At 30.0% G+C, this 19,321-nt stretch overlaps 1 protein-coding gene across 1 annotated transcript; it reads left to right on the top strand.

The window, feature by feature from the left end:
* The first annotated feature begins 4,736 nt into the window (after positions 1-4,736).
* On the top strand, positions 4,737-19,070 carry LOC125592553 (glutathione S-transferase T3-like). Its single transcript, XM_048767785.1, has 2 exons — positions 4,737-5,443; positions 18,986-19,070. The coding sequence occupies exons 1-2, from the start codon at positions 4,737-4,739 to the stop codon at positions 19,068-19,070; spliced, it is 792 nt and encodes a 263-aa protein (XP_048623742.1).
* The last annotated feature ends 251 nt before the right edge of the window (positions 19,071-19,321 follow it).

Genomic DNA, 19,321 nt, shown 5'->3' with positions numbered 1-19,321 from the left:
ATGATACAAATTATTGGAAATTTTTTTATCAAACTTTTTAGAGTTGGACAAAATATCTGAATCTGATCCAAAAAAATATATTGAATTTGAGCCGAAATTGGTAAGAAATCCAAATAGATTCAAAATTTTGGTATACGAAGAACCGGATCTAAATCCGATCCATACCGAAATATTTTGGGTATTCAAAATAACTCAATAAAATTATACATTGAAATATATTAATTGTGTTTAGTCTAATGTACTAAAACTGTTTAAAATACTAAAAAATAATCGAAATTATCCAAAATATTTGAAAAATAATTAAAATTTTCAAAATACTCAAAACGCCAAAATATTTATTAGTTCTCTATCCAAGTAGCTAAAAGTAACTCATTTCATGTTTATCTCAAATATTTACCATAAGATATTCAAATTTATATACTGTATATTATTTTATTTTTAGATTTAAGGTATATTGAATTCTTGATTTTTATATAATGGAGCTTACATATCTAACTCCAAAAATCTGAATCGAAGCTGAACCAAAATATTAAAATAGCCGAATAGAGCTTACATATCTAACTCCATAAATCCAAAACCAAAATATATGAATCTGATCCAAAAATATATATTAAATTTGAGCCGGAATTGGTAAGAAATCCAAACAGATTCAAAATTTTGGTATATGAAAAACCAAATATAAATCTGATCCATACCGAAATATTTCAGGCATTCAAAATAATTCAATAGAATTATATATTTAAATATATTAATTATGTTTAGTTGAATGTACTTAAAAAAACTATCCAACATACTCAAAATAATCAAAATTATCCTAAATATTTGAAAATAGTTAAAATATTTAAAAATAATCATAACGCCAAAATACTTATTAGTAATTGTAGGTTATTATTGCTCAATATGATTTCAATTTCGTATAGTTGAAAAAAAATATAAAGTAAGAATAGCTACTTTTTCCTAAGAGTATCAGATTTTTCAATAGCTAATTTCATATAATTGAAAAAAATATAAAGTAATAATTTCATATTATTACAATAACTAATTTTTCACAATAATAAATTAATACACCAACTCCAATCCAAATCATTGAAAATCAAATATAATGTGATAAAATTATAAAATTTAATTTTTAAAATGATAGACAAATAGTTTCAACAATGTCATAAATAATAATTAGCACATATTATGTAACAACAAATGATGTTTAATAATATATGTTTGTTTCAATTTATATTAGATTTTCAATTTATAAAAGGGTAAGTTTATTATTTTAGTTAAAAATGACTCCTATAATATTTAAAAATTACATATGTAAAATATTTAGTTTACATTAATAAATCAACTTTATTATAATTTGTTGAATATGTATTTAGTAAAATCTTTTTCTAATTCGGAGAATCTTTAATCTTCCAACTTACGCTTTAATCTTGTTTATTTAAATCGTATGGGAGGTAATGAGATTGTTTACTTGAGGATTAGTGATAAATAGTTGTATTGTAAAGATAACTGTGCTGTAAAGGATAATGGTCCACTCATCGATATATCAGTGCCTACATTTTAAATTTTTTTTATGTTTTTATTTGGAGGCTTAACATTTACTATTATTATGGTTTGGTTGTAGCTGAAAGAGTGGATTGACAATGATCTGCAATACTAAGCCGATAAGACAAACTTAAATCCAGTTTTAGTGTTATATTATTCTTGTTTCATGTAGAAACTTTGAGTTTCTGAATTTGTTGTGTTCTTAGAGAATGTACATAATCAATTGATTCAGATTCAACTGCTTCTCACAATAGCTACCTTTGTTGCTGTCATTTTTTTGGCCGTGAGTTTTTGGGATATATCTCCTTGAAACTTTTTTTTAGAGATGAGGCGATGTTCCAATGGTGGCATTCGTATAATAGGTTTATTTTTCCTATTATAAGAGAATTTTTACCATTGGTATAATGGAACGTAAGGTTAATTCTCTTAAGTCAATTCTCAAAGATAAACAAATTTGAACGTGAAACTGGTTTTTTTATTTAATAATAATCTGTTCTGTTCAGATTTAGATGCACCATAAGAGTAAACTAATATTAAGAAACGGCCAGGGGAACACTTTTTGGAATGAGTAAAGCCGATAATGGTGATGCGTGAGATGGTTAGGCTGTAAGATATTTGTATGGTGTAGGTCTTCTACGATTCCAGAAGACTTATTTATAGGTCGAGCTTGTATATGTTACAGAAACAGTTCGTGAACATGAATAAATGAGGCGGAGTGGGAGGAGAGGTGAGGTGGAGTTTAACGACTGAATTAAAGCAGGTGTTTAAGAAAAAAGAGAAAACGTTACAGAAAATCTAATCGGAGACCTTGTCAACCGATATATGGGGTCGAAGAGGAAGGGGAAGACAAAACTGATATAACCTTGCCAAAGCAGACCACAGTTATGAAAGTAGGAAGGACCCAAAAATAACTAAAGTCCATCAATGCTTTGCACTAAACAAACCGATTTAAAAAGAATAAGAAGTTATCTCTCTGGTCGACACGTGTCGTAAAAAATGAATATAAGGGGTGAGGTGGCGCATTGTGGAACATTTCCCTTCTACTTTATTATTATAGATGTTTTAAATAGATCTAAAAGGTGTAATATCACACATGGTTAGAGGATTATATCTAGTATAAGATTTTATATAAATGGAATTGGTCTTTTTTCTAATAAAAATAAATAGGTCCAAAATTTAAATGACATATAAAAAATAAAATTTTAAATTAATAGATTTGATTAAGTTTTTTGTTTCTTTTTTCAATATATAGATCCATTGTGGAAGTTCAACAATTGAATTAAAAATTCAACAGTCCCATCGAACATGGTCTTAGTCAGGAGTTTCTATAATCATTTACGATTTACAGATTGTATACAATTAGAAAAAACTATATGGGCCATATTTTACATGTAAAAAGTGACTGGAAAATATTTTAAAAGTAAACTTGATTACCATTTCGATAATCTACAAAATGAAAATTACACAATTACTTGTGGTTTAGCAATTGATTTAACCAAGTTGTGAAGGTTAGGTTAAATCAGTCTTACGAAAAGAAAAGAAAAAAGATTCACGTGGGTTCGAGAACAAGAAGTTTAAGGATTTGAAAGAGGCTTAAGAAAGATGATACTAGAATTGGTTAAGCAATTAAAAACTTAAAAGTCTTTTATACTTACTATCAAAGAATTGGTTAAGCAATTAAAAACTTAAAAGTCTTTTATACTTACTATCAAATGTCTTGTCTTAACTAAAATCAGACACTTTTAACCAAAGCCGGATTCATTTTCCCTATAATATATTACTTTTCATGGGATTTGGTTACCCATCATCAATACAAATTATCATTGGTCATCAACTTTTTTTGCAGTTAGGTGATAAGACCATGTTTAACGCGGCAGCTTAAGTTGGGTTTTTAGATAATTAGGCAATTAAAAAAAAAGGTTTATTTACTTAAGCTACGTTTCTAATTTAAGGGCTAGAAGAACCGTTCCTTCTGGGACACACTTCACATGGAGAATGTTTCCGGAGGAGAAAATGAGAGATCGAGAAAAGCCGCTTCATTTCGACGCTTTCATCATCGTGTTCTCTCATCGACGAAGGGGAGAGAAAATCACAGTTTATTCTCCACGACGAACCAGATCGAAGAAAGTCGCCATTAATCTCGTCGACGAAGTGAAGAGAATCGCTGGTTCCTGTCCTCGACAAAGTGAAGAAACGAAACCGATTGCTTTCCTCAAAGGAACCGGTTGCTCTCCTCGACGACGAAGCAAATCGAAGAAAATCGTCGGTGGCTGTCCTCGACGACGAAGGAAATTGTCGGGCTCGGTCGAATCGAAGGTAAAGGGCTGTTAATTTTTTTGGTTGTTTGAATCCTTCAATTGGCTTAGTCAAATCGAAATAGTTTTGCATGTGAAGGATTGTGGTCTTATTGTTCGTGTGACAGTCTATGTTCTGTATACGATTTGCGTTACGGATAATGAGATTTGATTATGAGACTTGATCGTTTCCTTTATTGTCTTGATCGTTTGTGTATCAATTTGCATTTCATGTGTATTGATAGAAGTTTCTTGAGAAAGATCGTTTCCTTTACTGTATTGTAGACGTCTATTGATCATGTCTAATGAGATGTTCATGTGTATTGGTCGATAATGAGATGATCATGTGTAATGAGATGTTCATGTGTATTGCTCGTTTCAGTGTTTAGTATTGTCTAGTTATGTGGCTTGATCAATTTAAGATATAAATGTTGTGATTGTATTTGATTTGTTTCTGTTTCATTGTTTCAAATCATGGATGGAGCATGTGTACATTACCAAGGTTCCTCAAACATAATGACGAGAAGAGAGAGCAACGCAGAGCAGAGCAAAACAAGCAATACTTTTCGCTTTGATTTGTTGAATTGATTAGTGGTAGATATTGGTTGAATCTCGGTGATAAATGATTTGGTTAGGAACCTTCAGTATTAAATTGCTTTGTGATGAATGTTGCCGCTATATGTCAAGTTGAATAGGTTGCTTTGTGATAAATGGTTTAGATATATGTCATGTCTTTGTGATAAATGTTTTATGGTTGTCTATAACGTCTATTAAACACATCTTCATCTTCTCATTCTTGTAATTAATTAAACGCGGATCTGCTCTTCTTTCTTTTGTTCTGTTCTTCTCTTCCTTCTCCTGAGCTTCTCGTCCTTCTCTCTTCTTTGTACCCTTTCAGATATGGATGTCAATCCATATCGAAATTTTGTTAATCTTCTTCAAAGTCAACAAGATAGTAGCTTAGGTTTAGACTCTTCTGGTACTCATCTATTCGGCAGTGAAGCTAACGACGTTACAAACTTGGAAGAAGACACTCCTCTAAAGCGCAAGGAAAGAAGGACGTGGACGCCATCGGATGATATTGTGCTCATCAACTCGTGGTTAAACATGAGCAAAGATCCCGTTGTTGGGAATGAGCAACGGTCTGTTGCATTCTGGAAACAAATTGCAACGTACTTTTCGGCCAGTCCTAAGATTGCTGCCTGTGATAGAAGGGAGGCGGCTCATTGTAAGAAACGTTGGCATAGGATCAACGACCAAGTATGCAAGTTCTGTGGCGCCTATGAAGCTGCAACACGAGCCAAAAGTAGTGGGAAAAATGAGAATGATATTCTCAAACTGGCCCACGAAATCTTCTTTAACAACCATCATAAGAAATTCACTCTTGAACATTGTTGGAAGGAACTGCGCAATGATCAAAAGTGGTGTGATCTTTCAATTTCAAAAACTGAAGGAAGCTCAAAAAAGAGGAAGTTTGAGGACAGTTCACACTCAGCAAGTTCTCAAGCAAATGTAACCGACACTGGTGAAGATGATTATGTCACCAACCGGCCCCCTCGTGTGAAGGCTTCAAAAGGTCGTGGTAAGAAGCCAACAACTGAGCTCGAGTGTTTCTTTCAAACTTGTCTCGTTTATTTTATTAATCTTTGTTTTTATGTTTTAATTTTGAAATCTATGTTTAAAATGTTATTTTTATTATGTTTTATTTAATAAAAAATTAAATTTCTAATTAAAAAATGTTAATTTTTTTTTAAAATCCTCAAAATAAGAAATTACCATTGGAGACCCAAAATCAAGGAAGCAACTAACTAAGATTCTTAATTAGTTTTAATTAGTAAAATAATGATTAAGAGACCCAAATGGCTTAATGGGTTAATCATGCTCTAAGTATAATTTACTTCTACAAGACAATAACTAGAAATTTAGTAGTATTTCATTATTGCGCCAACTTCATTTTAAAATCAGTATAATAGCCACACTCTTATAATCATTAACCCTTCCTTCATCGCAGTTATTCTAATATATTTCGAAAACAAAAGTCGTGATGTATTTTTTTTGGTAAATAAAAGGTGATGTATCTTCCGTTGACATGGACCGACCTCTTTTAAAAAATATATAATTTGCTCTCAAATTCAAGATTCGGATCGTATCTTTCACACTCTTGTATGTTCTAAAGTTTCGATCACTGAAGAAAACATAATATTGATTTGGTTACCCATCAACACAGTCTCATTGGTCATGAGATTTAAATAGTAGGTAGTATATAATAAAATTATAATAACTTTAATAGATTTGGAAGCGTTAGTTTCTATTTGTTCCACCAACTTCATTCTTAAAGTATCTATATTATTAAAATGAAATACTTTTTGATATGGTTTGTAAATAATGAATAGCAGTATAAATGAGAATTGTTTGGAAATGTGGATAGCAGTATAAAAAAAATATAGTGTCTTTTTAATAATTTCATTAATATAATTTCATTAATTTTATTTCCATATTTTACTCAGGTTAACAATTTCACTAATTATATTACTTTAACAATATATCACATTATTAACTATATTACCATAATAATAATAGTGAAGATTTTTATTTATTAGTTAATTAATATTAACTTTGTGTCAATTATAAAATAAAAAATGTAAAATAATTTGATTTTGCATATGATTAAATGTTTGTTTTAGTTTGTTTTACTAAATTTTATTTATTTATTTTAGTTTCAATCGGTGGAAAATTATGTAGTGAAAAACATAATTCAAAAACATGTTTTTGTGAATAAAATAATAAAAATGTGTTACATTTATTGTCATTTAATTTTCGCTCCATATAATTATTTTACTAAATAAAAAAATTCTTTCTATTGGGCAATGGAATGTATGAGGAATCTAAGACAATTTACAGTTACATTTGCAACAAATTATTCTCAGTTGGTGAAGATGGTTTCAGAAACAGAAGAATTGTCAGCCTTTGCAAGTTACTTAGAAGATATAAAGGTTTTGAAGAAAAGTTTTCACAACTCAGAGCTCATTCATGTACCATGGACGCAAAATTCAAGGGTGGACAGTCTTGTACGCAGTAAAAGAAAGCAATCGTCTATTGTTATCCATATGGATGCTTAGCTACCAGTCTGGTTTGCAGAGCCTGCATGATTTTGTTTGTTGCTAACAAAAAAAAGAAAAAAAAATCTTTCTATTTCACTTAATTTAGCTAAACACACAGAAAAAGTCATTTTATTAGTTTATAAAATTAGTTAGGCATGAACATTGGCTATTTATTTAGGTATATGTTGTTCTTTTTGGCATCGTTTTTTTGTTTTAAAATTAAGCCCCGCTTGAATATTATAAATTTATGTGTGGATTTTGAGCTGGGTCTGGGCCCGAATGGATTCGGTTCTAATGTATAGGAATCTAAAAAATATCTAAATAACAAATGTATCTGAAAGTAGTTCAGATATTTGTACAAAAAATAACCATATTAACAAATTCAATACAGGTCTTTTGAATACAATTAGTTATATTACGACACTTCTTAAATATATAACACTAATTATGAAAATAAATATTAATGCAAAAAAATGTAAAAACTTATTAATATTAGTGCGGATGCGCGGATCAATCTCTAAATCTCTAGTATACTATTAATAGTCGAGCTTTTTTTAAGGACCCATCCTTGGAATTACTCATCAGCGATGTATCATCAAGTTACATGGACGGACCGTCCTTTGTATTGCATCCTTCACATTCAAAGTTTTCTTACTAGAATGTTGTAAACTGGTCTTACGTAGTCTGAAAATATATAGAGCAGTAATTATTTTTCCTTCGGAGGATTTTCTTGGCAAATTGTTTCTTAAGTCTTATATTCAGGGATCGCTGGAAAGGACAAAACTTAGGGTGAATTTTTAAATTCACCATTCTTTTTATAACCAATTAAAGTGCCAACCAGATTATTAATAAAAATAGAGTAAAACTATTAAAATTTATACAAAAAAAATCAAAAATAATTTTTTAAAAAAGATGCCACTAACAAAACCCTAAATCTTAAATTTTAAACCCTAAATCCTAAACACAAATTCTAAACCCTAAATTCTAAACCCAAACTCTAAACCCTAAATCCTAAACCCAAACTCTTGATCATAAACCCAAACTCTATACCCTAAGCCCAAATCCTAAACCCTAAACTCAAACTCTATATCCTAAACATGAATCCTAGACCATAAATCCAAACCGTAAACCCTAAATCCAAAAGGTTTGAATTTGGGTTTAAGGTTTACAGTTTGGTTTAGGGTCTAGGATTTGGGTTTAGGGTCTAGGATTTGGGTTTTGGGTTTAGGATTTGGGTTTATGATTTGGGTTTATAGTATAGGGTTTGGTTTTAGGGTTTACTATTTGGGATTAGGGTATAGGGTTTGAGTTTAGTATTTAGGGGTTTAGAATGTAAGATTTAGAGTTTTGTTAGACATCATTCTTTTTTCAACTATTTTAATTTTTTAAACTAAAATTTAATTTTTTTTTATTAATTCTCTAGGAGGCACTTTGATTGGTGGTAGGAGATGTAGTGAATTTAAAAGTTTACCGTAGGGGTAAACCTAAGTTTTGTCCCGCTGGAAAGTCACTATAGATTTAAAAGTATCGTGTAGTAATTAATCTATTTACAGTTGGCACAAAACCTATATATATATATATGACATATTCTTGGATTCACTCCCTAAGGTGAACCTAAACCAATAGGATTTTATTATTTCAAATTCGATATCTTTTAAAAAAAAAGAAACAAAATATTGTCAAATTATATTATGTTTTTAAAATTAAAAGGTAAAAAGAAATAAATAAAAAATAGTAGTAATTAAAAAATATATATTTTAAACGTCGCCAACAAAACACTAAACCCTAAAACCTAATCCCTAAACCTGAAATCCTTGGATAAACTCTAAACCCTTGGATAAATCCTAAACTCTAAATCAAAATCACTAAATACTAAAACACTCAATGGTTTAGGGTTTAGGATTTAAGGTTTAGGGTTTAGTGTTTAGTGTTTTTTTATTTAGAGTTTAGGGTTTAGGATTTAGGGTTTAAAAATTACGGTTTAGGGATTAGGATTTAGGGTTTAGTGTTTTGCTTAAAAATATTTTTTTTTTATTTTTTTTTCTGTAACTAATTTTTTTTTTCTTACTTTTTTCTTAAAACAGAATATAACTTGACAATATTTTATTTTCTTTTTTAAAAGATATCGAATTTGAAATAATTAAATCCTATTCGTTGGTTCACCCTAGAGGGTGAACCCAAGGATAACTATATATATATATATAATATTTCGTGCTATTATTCAGTTTCTCTTTCAAAAATTTGCCCTGATCCAAAAATGTTATATATAACTAAGAATTATTTATACATAATTGATAGTCAATATCCCTTATATATATATTAATTGAGGAACATTACAATATTATTTTGTAGTCACGTGTCATCACTAAGATGATTCTTATAATTTTTAGAAAAATTGGTTGGTCTATCTAAACATATATTATACATTTTATTAAACTAAATATAAAATTGATTAGTAGTGTAAAAAATAATATTATCATTTTTTTCCTCAAATAAAAGTTACAGAATTACCTAATATGGTTAACATATGACAATTAATGAATTTGAATAATAAAGATTTGATAATAATTTTTGTATCTTTTATCATTTTTTTAAATTTGATATTCTTAAAAGAAATTAAACAATCACATTAATCAAATAATATAAAAATAAATATTTTTGTATGTTATATTTAAAAAAATTTAAAACTACTATAAATTACTAATATTGTTAATGTTTCATATGTAAAAAAAATTGTGATAAATGATTTAACTTTTTATTATTATTACAACATTCAAATGATTATAAAATCATATTTATAAGAAGTTTCATTTAATAAATATTCAAATTAAATATATATATATATGTATATATATTAGTATTATTAAAAACTATATACCATATAAAAATACATAAGTATGTTAATTTCAAAATATTCATTGCAAAAGTATTGAGACCTTAATTTTTAAATTTTGAAATTTTTATTGAATTTTAAAAAATGATTATTAATTACTAAAATGAATATGGTATATAGTTTTTTGATACAACTTTTTATTAATGGTTTAATTTTTTTTGATACAAAAATATACAAATGTTAATAAAATCATATGAGTTGGAAGACTCAATTAATAAATATCTATATTAAAATATACTATATGCTTATGTCAATATCATTTAAATTAAATATATAACATATAAAATAAATATTTTTATTTCTTTACCAATAAAAATTGTTGTAAATAAACAAGAGGAATTATTTTGATTTATGTGATTACTTCAATTTAATTATATACATAATAGTTACTCGCTTCTTAATTATTCAATATATTTATTATTTCATAATATGTAATGAACAAAAAATAAATAATAATATGTAAAAATATTTTTTATATATATATATAATATTCATTATGTGTTTTCATTCCGCGCAAGACGCAGATCTTCACTTAGTCATATTGTATTAGATAGAAAAGTATCAAGTTATAGTAGTTCATGCATATATAGATGGAAACATTAACTATGGAAAGATTAACTACGGAGATAAACATTTTAACTAGGCATTTCTCACTACCAAAAATTTGAAAACATAAAAAAGAAATGAAGTAAAAACGGTTTTTTCAGTTAAGAAACTCTACTAAAATTTCGAGAGAGTCATATAATATATATATATCTATCTATTCTATTAAAAAAAACAACATGACCTATTGATATATGTTTATTCCAACAATTATTTTTCCATGTTACCTGCTTAAAAAATAAACCATATATATTGTAACCTCTCATCCTCCCTTAATTCTCGGACCCGCACGACCTATTATTTAGCCAGAACTTAAATTACAAAACCATTCATTTTATATAAAGTAAGTTACAGAAAATAAAATGTAAACGACACAACAAAATTTTTCACTTCTATAATTCTTATATATATAAAGTAAGTTACTGCCGTTGGGATTGCATAGTTGAGCCCGTTTAGACTATTTTACTAAAATATGATATTATAACTCTTTATATAAATTATGGTTTTTTATGGTACGTGTTATAATTTAGCATAACTTAAATATATATATTATTTATAGTTTGTATTGCAATATATTTTTGACAAACTAGAAAATCCAGTATATTTTATATTTCAAAATAAAGCTTCAATTTTTATGATTAGAAAGTTAATAACAAAATAGTAATCAAATTGAGACATATTTACAGGAAAAAAATCAAAAAAATTACAAACCACCACTATATCCATGTTTAAAGTGCGAGTCAAGATTTAGAATAAACAAATATGATTATAAAAAAACGGGTATGCAGGCATATAGTTACAAAGAAACGAGTGTATGCCATATAAACTTTTAAATTGCTATTATCTATTTTAAGTGTGTATCAAGATCTAGAATAGACAAATATAATTATTAAAAAAACGGGTATACATGCATATGATTACAAAGAAACGAGTGTATGCTGGATCAACTTTTAAATTGCTATTATTTTATGAAATAGATAAAATAGATTTTGATTAGAATTTATACATAAATATGATTACAAAGAAACAAATGTATGTCAGATCAACTTTTAAATTGCTATTATTTTATGAAATAGATAAAATATATTTTGATTAAAATTTATACACAAATATGATTACAAAGAAAAACAGAAATGTGATTACAAAAAAAACCTAAATATGAAAATTAAATTTTTCAAAAAACAAATTAAAACAAAAATATTTATTATATAATAAAATATTTATTAAAACAGAAATATTTATTAAAACAGAATCTAGTATATACATATATTATGTGTAGTGGTTTCAGTTAACTAAAAATAAAATATTTAATATATAATAAAATATTTATTTTAAGAAATTTGGGTAAATTTTCACCAATAAAAATGCCCTAAAACATCAAATGAGTCACCATTACACCATTACTACTATGATTTCTGTCTTTTATAAAAATGTAAGACTGCAAATTTTACAAAATCTAAAATGATAAGAATAGTCAACTCTTCACAAAACCTTCAGTTTGGCATTTGTTTCACTATTAAACATGTCAAATACATCATTTATGTTATATTTTGGTGGTTAACAGTTAACTACTAATTGGCCACTGTTTAAATCTGATTATAAAACCCTATGATGATTCAAGTGTGTATAAAAACACGAGTTAATGGTTTAAGTTTGCCAAAATTAGTTTTCGTAGCAAGTTTTTTTATAAGGTCTGAGTAATAAGAATAAAAAACCAAAATTGTAACGGCCTTGGCCCGATGAACCTTATCAAATGCTTTATCCCAAACCTTTTCGTTCAAAAGCTCTTATTAAAACTCAAATTGTCTTACATAAAACCAAACTCAACAAAACTGAAATGTCGAATAAAAACTTAAGAAGAAATGGTTGAAAGAAAGGAGTCATAAATGAAAGACTCGAGAAAACACTCCCTCTCGGCCATACCTGTAAAAAGAGGGGTGAGTACATAATACTCAGTGAGGGCAGGTTCTAGGAACCCACGAGCTCAACTCAGGAAGAGCAAACAATCACAAGTCATGAGCTAATAAGATCTATTACACAGAAACCCATACTACCCGACATGAACTAAAGACCCTACAATGCACATCCTTTTCATCTTTTCGTCCTTTTCATCAGTGGGTAGCCCCAACTAGGCTTCTACCCCATATTCTTGTGGATTGGCCACATCTCCTATGGGTGCTTCCATATTCTTGTGGATTGGCCACATCTCCTATGGATACCTAGCGAGTACTACTACCCCACATACTTTCCTTAGACTCTCTATATGATCCCTTATTCGTACTTATTCTTACATCTTTCACTTATCATTCACAACACGTCTCAACACCTTATCATCATATTCTTGTCCACCTTAACATGCCTACGTTCTTATCACTTCAACACGTACTATCGTCTAGACAAGATCAATCACAAATCATATCACACATACACACAATATCTAGATCTGATTAACAAAGGACTAAGTCCCATTGGTTACTCAACATGAGGCAAGTTCACAGCCAAGTCCTCACCTTAGCTTTTTTGCAGAAGTAGATCTGGATCTAGGTTTGGGAAACAGTCACTTCTCGAGATCTGGTTTGAGAATCGGATTCACACAAGAGAGAGATGGGTTTAGGATCTGTCATTTTCCAACGACTTCGAGCTAGAGATCTTAGTTTTACCTTTAGGGTTCAGATCTCAGTTGCTTGCACGAAACTGAATCAAGGAGGCGGCGGCTAGGAGCTCGGTTGCGGCGGCTAGCGGTTGGCTTCGCCGGCGATGGAGCGGCAGCGGCTTGAGGCGGAGGCGGCGGCGGGGTTCTGCTCGGGCAGGGCTTCGCTTGCTGTCTCTCTTGTGGCTGAACCCTAGGGAAACTTCTTCTTTTATAAGAGATGGGAGGGGTTATGTCTAGGGTTTCTTCTCCTTGGGCCTCCTGCACTTGAGTTTCCTTTTGGGCCGGGCCCGGGATGTTACAAAAATCCTAGTATTTTGAAACGAAAATGGACGTAATAATATAAACTTTTATATGGCATATGTCAAGGACAAAATCGAGAAGTTCTAAGACTGACATTTTGTATAAGACCATTATTATGTTTTAGTTTGGGATCTAGGATATACAAATTTACATTTTCTGTTAGTACAACTATTTACCATTTTCTTAGTACAATTATTCATGTTTACCATAAATAAATAGATATTTTTGAAAATATATTTTTCGTTAAAAAGCAAAAGACTATTATACATGTCTTCTATATATATATATATAATAAATAATTATTTAAATGAAAAAAACAAAAATGATATTTTTTATGTTTTTGAATTATACTTTTTAAATTCAAACTTTTTTATAATTTTTTTTTGAATTTTTCGATTTTTATTTCAAAATTTCTTTTTGAAAATCGAAAATTATTTTGAAACTATTTTAATTTTTTTTAATATTTTTAAGTATTTATTTATATATTTATTAAAATTCTAGATTTCACATTCCAAAAATCCTACTTCGCTTCTCAACTCTAAATCCTAAATCTAGATTATTTAACCTTATGGTTATAAATATTTTTTTTTTTTAAGCGAGGATAAAAATAGCTAATGTAAAGATTAAAAATGGTATTGATATTTTTTGCAATTTCCCTTCAAATATTCACATAATATATTGGGATAAGGGAGACATGCATTTCGTGGCCTGCCTTCGTGGCGTTTGTCAACCCTTTTTCTTGGCTGTTTTTGCAATTACTCAGTTATTTATATTTTGTGTATTAATATCTTATATATTTTATTTTCATTTTTTTTTTTTTGCATTTCTTACTTTTTTTATTTTCGCTATCCAGATCTAAATCTAATATCCTTCGGACCCTCTATATGGGCTAAGAGCAGTCACATACATGTACATCAGATCAAATGTGCAAAATATAAATTATATACTGCAAGAAATGTAATAAAATCTGACGGGATGTGGTAGCTCGTTTGGTAAGGATCTTGGGGGCCAATTGTCATGTTCCCGGGTTCGACGCCAGGCGGAGGGGAACTGTCCATCTTGTCATCAAATGCGGTACTGGGTGTTGGGCCTTGTCCCCAGCCCAGGTATAGCCCTCCCGGGTGAAGTGGACCGCTGCCTAACCGGACCCAGGGAATGACCCACGTAAGTGGGGAACCCTGGATTATCAAAAAAAAAGAAATGTAATAAATATGATTCAACATCTTATATCATGATGAATACTAAGGCAGTGTGCATACATGTATACGTCTTATGTCACGATGAGCCGGCCTATGAAATACTAACACTTCGAACATGATTGTTTACAAGTTGTTAGAAATGATAGGGGAAAATCAAATATCTGTCTATAATAATAAAGCAGAAGTGAAACTCTCCGCAATGCGCCACGTCATCCTTTCTACCCCATTTTGTGACATGTGTCGAGCAGAGAGAGAACTTCTTAATCTTTTTGAATCTGTTCGTTTAGTGCGAAGTATTGATGAGCTTTAGTTATTTTTGGGCCGTTCCTACTTTCATAAGTGTGGTCTGTTTTGGCAGGATTAGATCAATTTTGTCTTCTCCTTCCTCTTCGACCCCATAACCCTATCGTTTGCCATGGTCTCCGGTTAGATTTTCTGTAACGTTTTCTCTTTTTCTTAAACACCTGCTTTAATTCAATCATTAAACTTTACCTCATCTCTCCTCCCACTCCGCTTCATTTATTCAGGTTCACGAACGTTTTCTGTAACATATACAAGCTCGACCTATAAAGAAGTCTTCTGGAATCGATGAAGACCTACACCGTACATATATCTTACAGCCTAACCATCTCACGCATCACCATTATCGGCTTTACTCATTCCAAAAAGTGTTCCCCTGGCCATTTCTTAATGTTTGTTTGCTCTTATGGTGCATCTAAATCTGAACAGAGCAAATTATTATTAAAAAAAAAACCAATCTCACGTTCAAATTTGTTTATCTTTGAAAATTGACTTAAGAGATTAACCTTACGCTCCATTATACCAAAGGTAAAAGTTCTCTTATAATAGGAAAAATAAACCTATTATATGAATGCCACCATTGGAACATCGCCTCATCTCTAAAAACAGTTTCAAAGAGATATATCCCAAAAACTCGCGGCCAAAAAAATGACAGCATTAAAGGTAGCCATTGTGAGAAGCAGTTGAATCTGAATCACTTAATTATGTACATTCTCTAAGAACACAACAAAGTCAGAGTCTCAGAGTTTCTACATGAAACAAGAATAATATAACACCAAAACTGGATTTAAGTTTGCCTTATCGGCTTAGTGTTGCAGATCATTTTTAATACACTCTTTCAGTTACAGCCAAAACATAATAATAAAAAATGTTAAGCTTCCAAATAAAAACAAAAAAGATTTTAAAATTTAGGCAATGATATATTGATGAGTGGACCATTATCCTTTAAGGCACAGTTATCTTTACAATACAACTATTTATCATTAATCCTCGAGTAAAAAATTCCATAACCTGCCACAATGATTTAAATAAACAATATTTGCAAGATTAAAGAGTCTGAATTAGAAAAAGATTTACTAAGGGGGGGGGGGGGGGGGGGGGGGGGTTATTGGTTTAAGAATTCTTAAGGAATTATAAAATTTTAAGAATCCATTGTTATTGGTTTATGAATTTTTAAAATCTTTCCAAAATCCATTATCAGTGGTTTAAAGACTTTTAAATTCCATTCAAATCTTTTGTTATTGAAAAAGTTTAGTTTTTATTGATTTTGCTATTCTATTAAATTCTATGGTTATTGGGAGCTAAATTATTTATTTTTTTACTCATAAACCTAGACTTTGAAAATATCGTATCTACTCATAAGATTTCTGAAATCTGTGTAGTAATAAAAACATTCACATACCGTATGATATATTTTCTGGTTTGACCTGTGATTTTCAGAAGATCTCTTTGTCGGTTAGTTTCGTATTTGGTGTGTTCAAAGATAATCTTTCGTTTGTAAGAGTGATGCCTCAAAAAAAATATCAATGAAAATAAGACTGATAAAAATCTGTCACGTAATATAAAGATAAAAATGGCTATTTTTATAACAAAGCAAAGAGCAAACTATAATACAAAGAACCAATACTATAAAATGCATTTGCCTTCGTAAACACACCAAACAATAATACACTAGTGTCTCATCGAGATTAGTTGTTGAAAATTTCTACAATATTTTGTATATTACATTAGAAGGAGAAACATTTTGAAAACATACATTGTGCAAATACTTAATAATCAATAACAATCAATACAAATCAATACAAAATATTTGATAGAAATTTAGAAAACATTTGTTAAATCTACTAAACTTTTAAAAATCTGTCAACTTCTAAAATCACTAAACTCTTTCCAAATTCTGGTTCCAATAACCCCCTAAATGCATATTCAACCAATTTTAATAAATTTGATTTATTAATGCATACTAAATATTTGACATAAGTAATTTTTAAGTATTACATAAGTCATTTTTAACTAAAATAATAAACTTACCCTTTTATAAATTGAAAATTTAATATAAACTAAAAAAACATATATTATAAAACATCATTTGTTGTTACATAATATGTACTAATTATTATTTATGACATTGCTGAAACTATTTGTCTATTATTTTAAAAAATAAATTTTATAATTTTATCACATTATATTTGATTTTCAATGATTTTGCTTGGAGTTGGTGTATTAATTTATTATTGTGAAAAATTAGCTATTGTAATAATATGAAATTATTACTTTATATTTTTTCAACTATATGAAATTAGTTATTGAAAAATCTGATACTCTTAGGAAAAAGTAGCTATTCTTACTTTATATTTTTTCAACTATATGAAATTGAAATATAAATCAAATAAATAAATAAATCATTTTATTTTCCTTAATTTTTTTATTTAATAATTTTGTTCTCTAACAAAAATATTGTTAATGGTCAACTCAAACCAACAAAATAAAATTTACTATATGTGAGGGCTAATAAACAAGAAGCCGATAACTTCTACAAACAACATGCGATGGCTAATAAACAAGGCAATGAAGAACATGATTAGTTCACTCTAGTACAAGCCAAATCATAAGCTGGAAGGGTTATTAAGAAAATGGTTTGAAGTAACAACTTAAGAGTAGTTTTTACATCTATAGAAGAATTTTTCAGTTCTTAAAAAGATATGATTTGTATATAACATTCTTTTGATAGTTCAATAAATTTGAAATTTTATCCAAAAAAATTACCATATGATCTTAGAACAAAGCATATTATATTTATTATTTTCAATATAAATAAAGTTTCAATGATTTATAATATTTAAATATAAATATTTTTAATGTAAACTCACCCGCCCACAGGGCGGACCAACCCCTAGTATTATATATTAATTGAAAAGTATTATAACTTGTGAGCTATGCATGTGTTATCAATAAAATAATTCTTTAATTTTTTTAAAAAATATGTTGGTATATTTAAATATATATTATACTTCTCATTAAATTAACAAAAAAAATAATTAGTAATTTACAAAAAAAAATTCTTCCTTGTTTACTTATATAAAACCTACCAAAATATTTAATGTGATTAAAATATATATAACAATTAATGATTTTGAACAATAAAAATTTGATAACAATTTGTATGTATCTTCTATCATTTTAAATTTTATATTATTAAAATAAATTAAACAGTTATGATAAAATTTTAAATTTTTTATATATGTTATATTTTAAAAATGATTATAAATTATTTAAATTGTTAAAGATCTCACATTGAAATGACCATAAAATGATAATAAAAGCAAACAGATCAAATTATATGGAAGAATAGGACTGGTGTTTAGTTTTATGTCTATCTTGTGTGTGTACTCTCTCTCTCTCTCTCTCTCTCTCACTCGAAGAAAACCCTGATTGCTCCTCCTCCTTTGGGCGGCCGGCGGCGTTTTTCCTCCTCCGTGATTGCTGGTCGCCCTCCTCTCTCTATTTATGTTTCTTCTTGCCTCTCCTCTCCCTCCTCCACTTTGTTTCCTTTCTAGGTGATTATGTGTCTTTGCGCCTCCGCGCGGGTTGGATCTGGCGCGTCGGACTCGAAACTCCGGAGAAGCGCGGCGAAGGAGCGGATCCTTTAGGCGTCTAGGGTGGTGGGGGTTTAGATCTGGCGTCAGATCTGGACTTTGGTTGCGAGATCTCTCTCCTTCCTCTTGCCTTTTATGTTGGCTCTTCTCGGATGGGTGAGTAGATTCGCTTGGCTGAAAGCGTCATGGGTTCCCTTGGACGGCGGAGCTGCGGTGCTTTTCCCCCTTGCCTTGGTGATCTCCAACAATGTGCTTTAGAGCCGGTCAATCTTCCTCTCAGGGTCTTCCTCGGGTTGCTTTCGTTTCCATATCAGAAGGGTCTTCGGCGGGTTCTCCGTCGCGGGGGCGTGTGCAAGGAGATGAGTAGCTGGTCTTGTCAACCGCGGCGATTCCCTTCGGTGGCGGCGCGTGCTGAGATAGCAGGATTCAGAAGCTGATCTAGGGCTGCTTCATGACCCCTCTGCCTTAGGGTGGAGGTTGCTGTTTTTTGTCTTTCTGGTGCAGGTTTGATGGCGTGTGGCCGCTTGTGGGGGTTCCTTCTCCAATAAAGCTCGACCTTTTCATTGCAGGTGTCCTTGGTCGCGAGTGAGGCGGTCTGTTCTTAAAGGCAACAGATTAGATGGACTTAGCTAGCTGTTTTTTGACAACCCGATCATTAAGAGTTGGTCACCGGGTACGCCAATTTCTACCGGGTTCAAGCTCTCGTTTTAACTGCGGGTTTGATTTCTGTGGCAAGTGACGGTTTGGTCTCTGATGTTTCCTTTGTGTACTGTTGTTTTGCTTGTAGATAGGCTCTGTAATATTAGGTTTGAGTCTCTGGTAGATTAAATTTTGTTTGCT

Source organism: Brassica napus, chromosome C9 (assembly GCF_020379485.1).
Source record: "Brassica napus cultivar Da-Ae chromosome C9, Da-Ae, whole genome shotgun sequence".
NCBI classification, from domain to species: domain Eukaryota; kingdom Viridiplantae; phylum Streptophyta; class Magnoliopsida; order Brassicales; family Brassicaceae; genus Brassica; species Brassica napus.
This window is presented reverse-complemented; position numbering and strand designations above follow the sequence as displayed.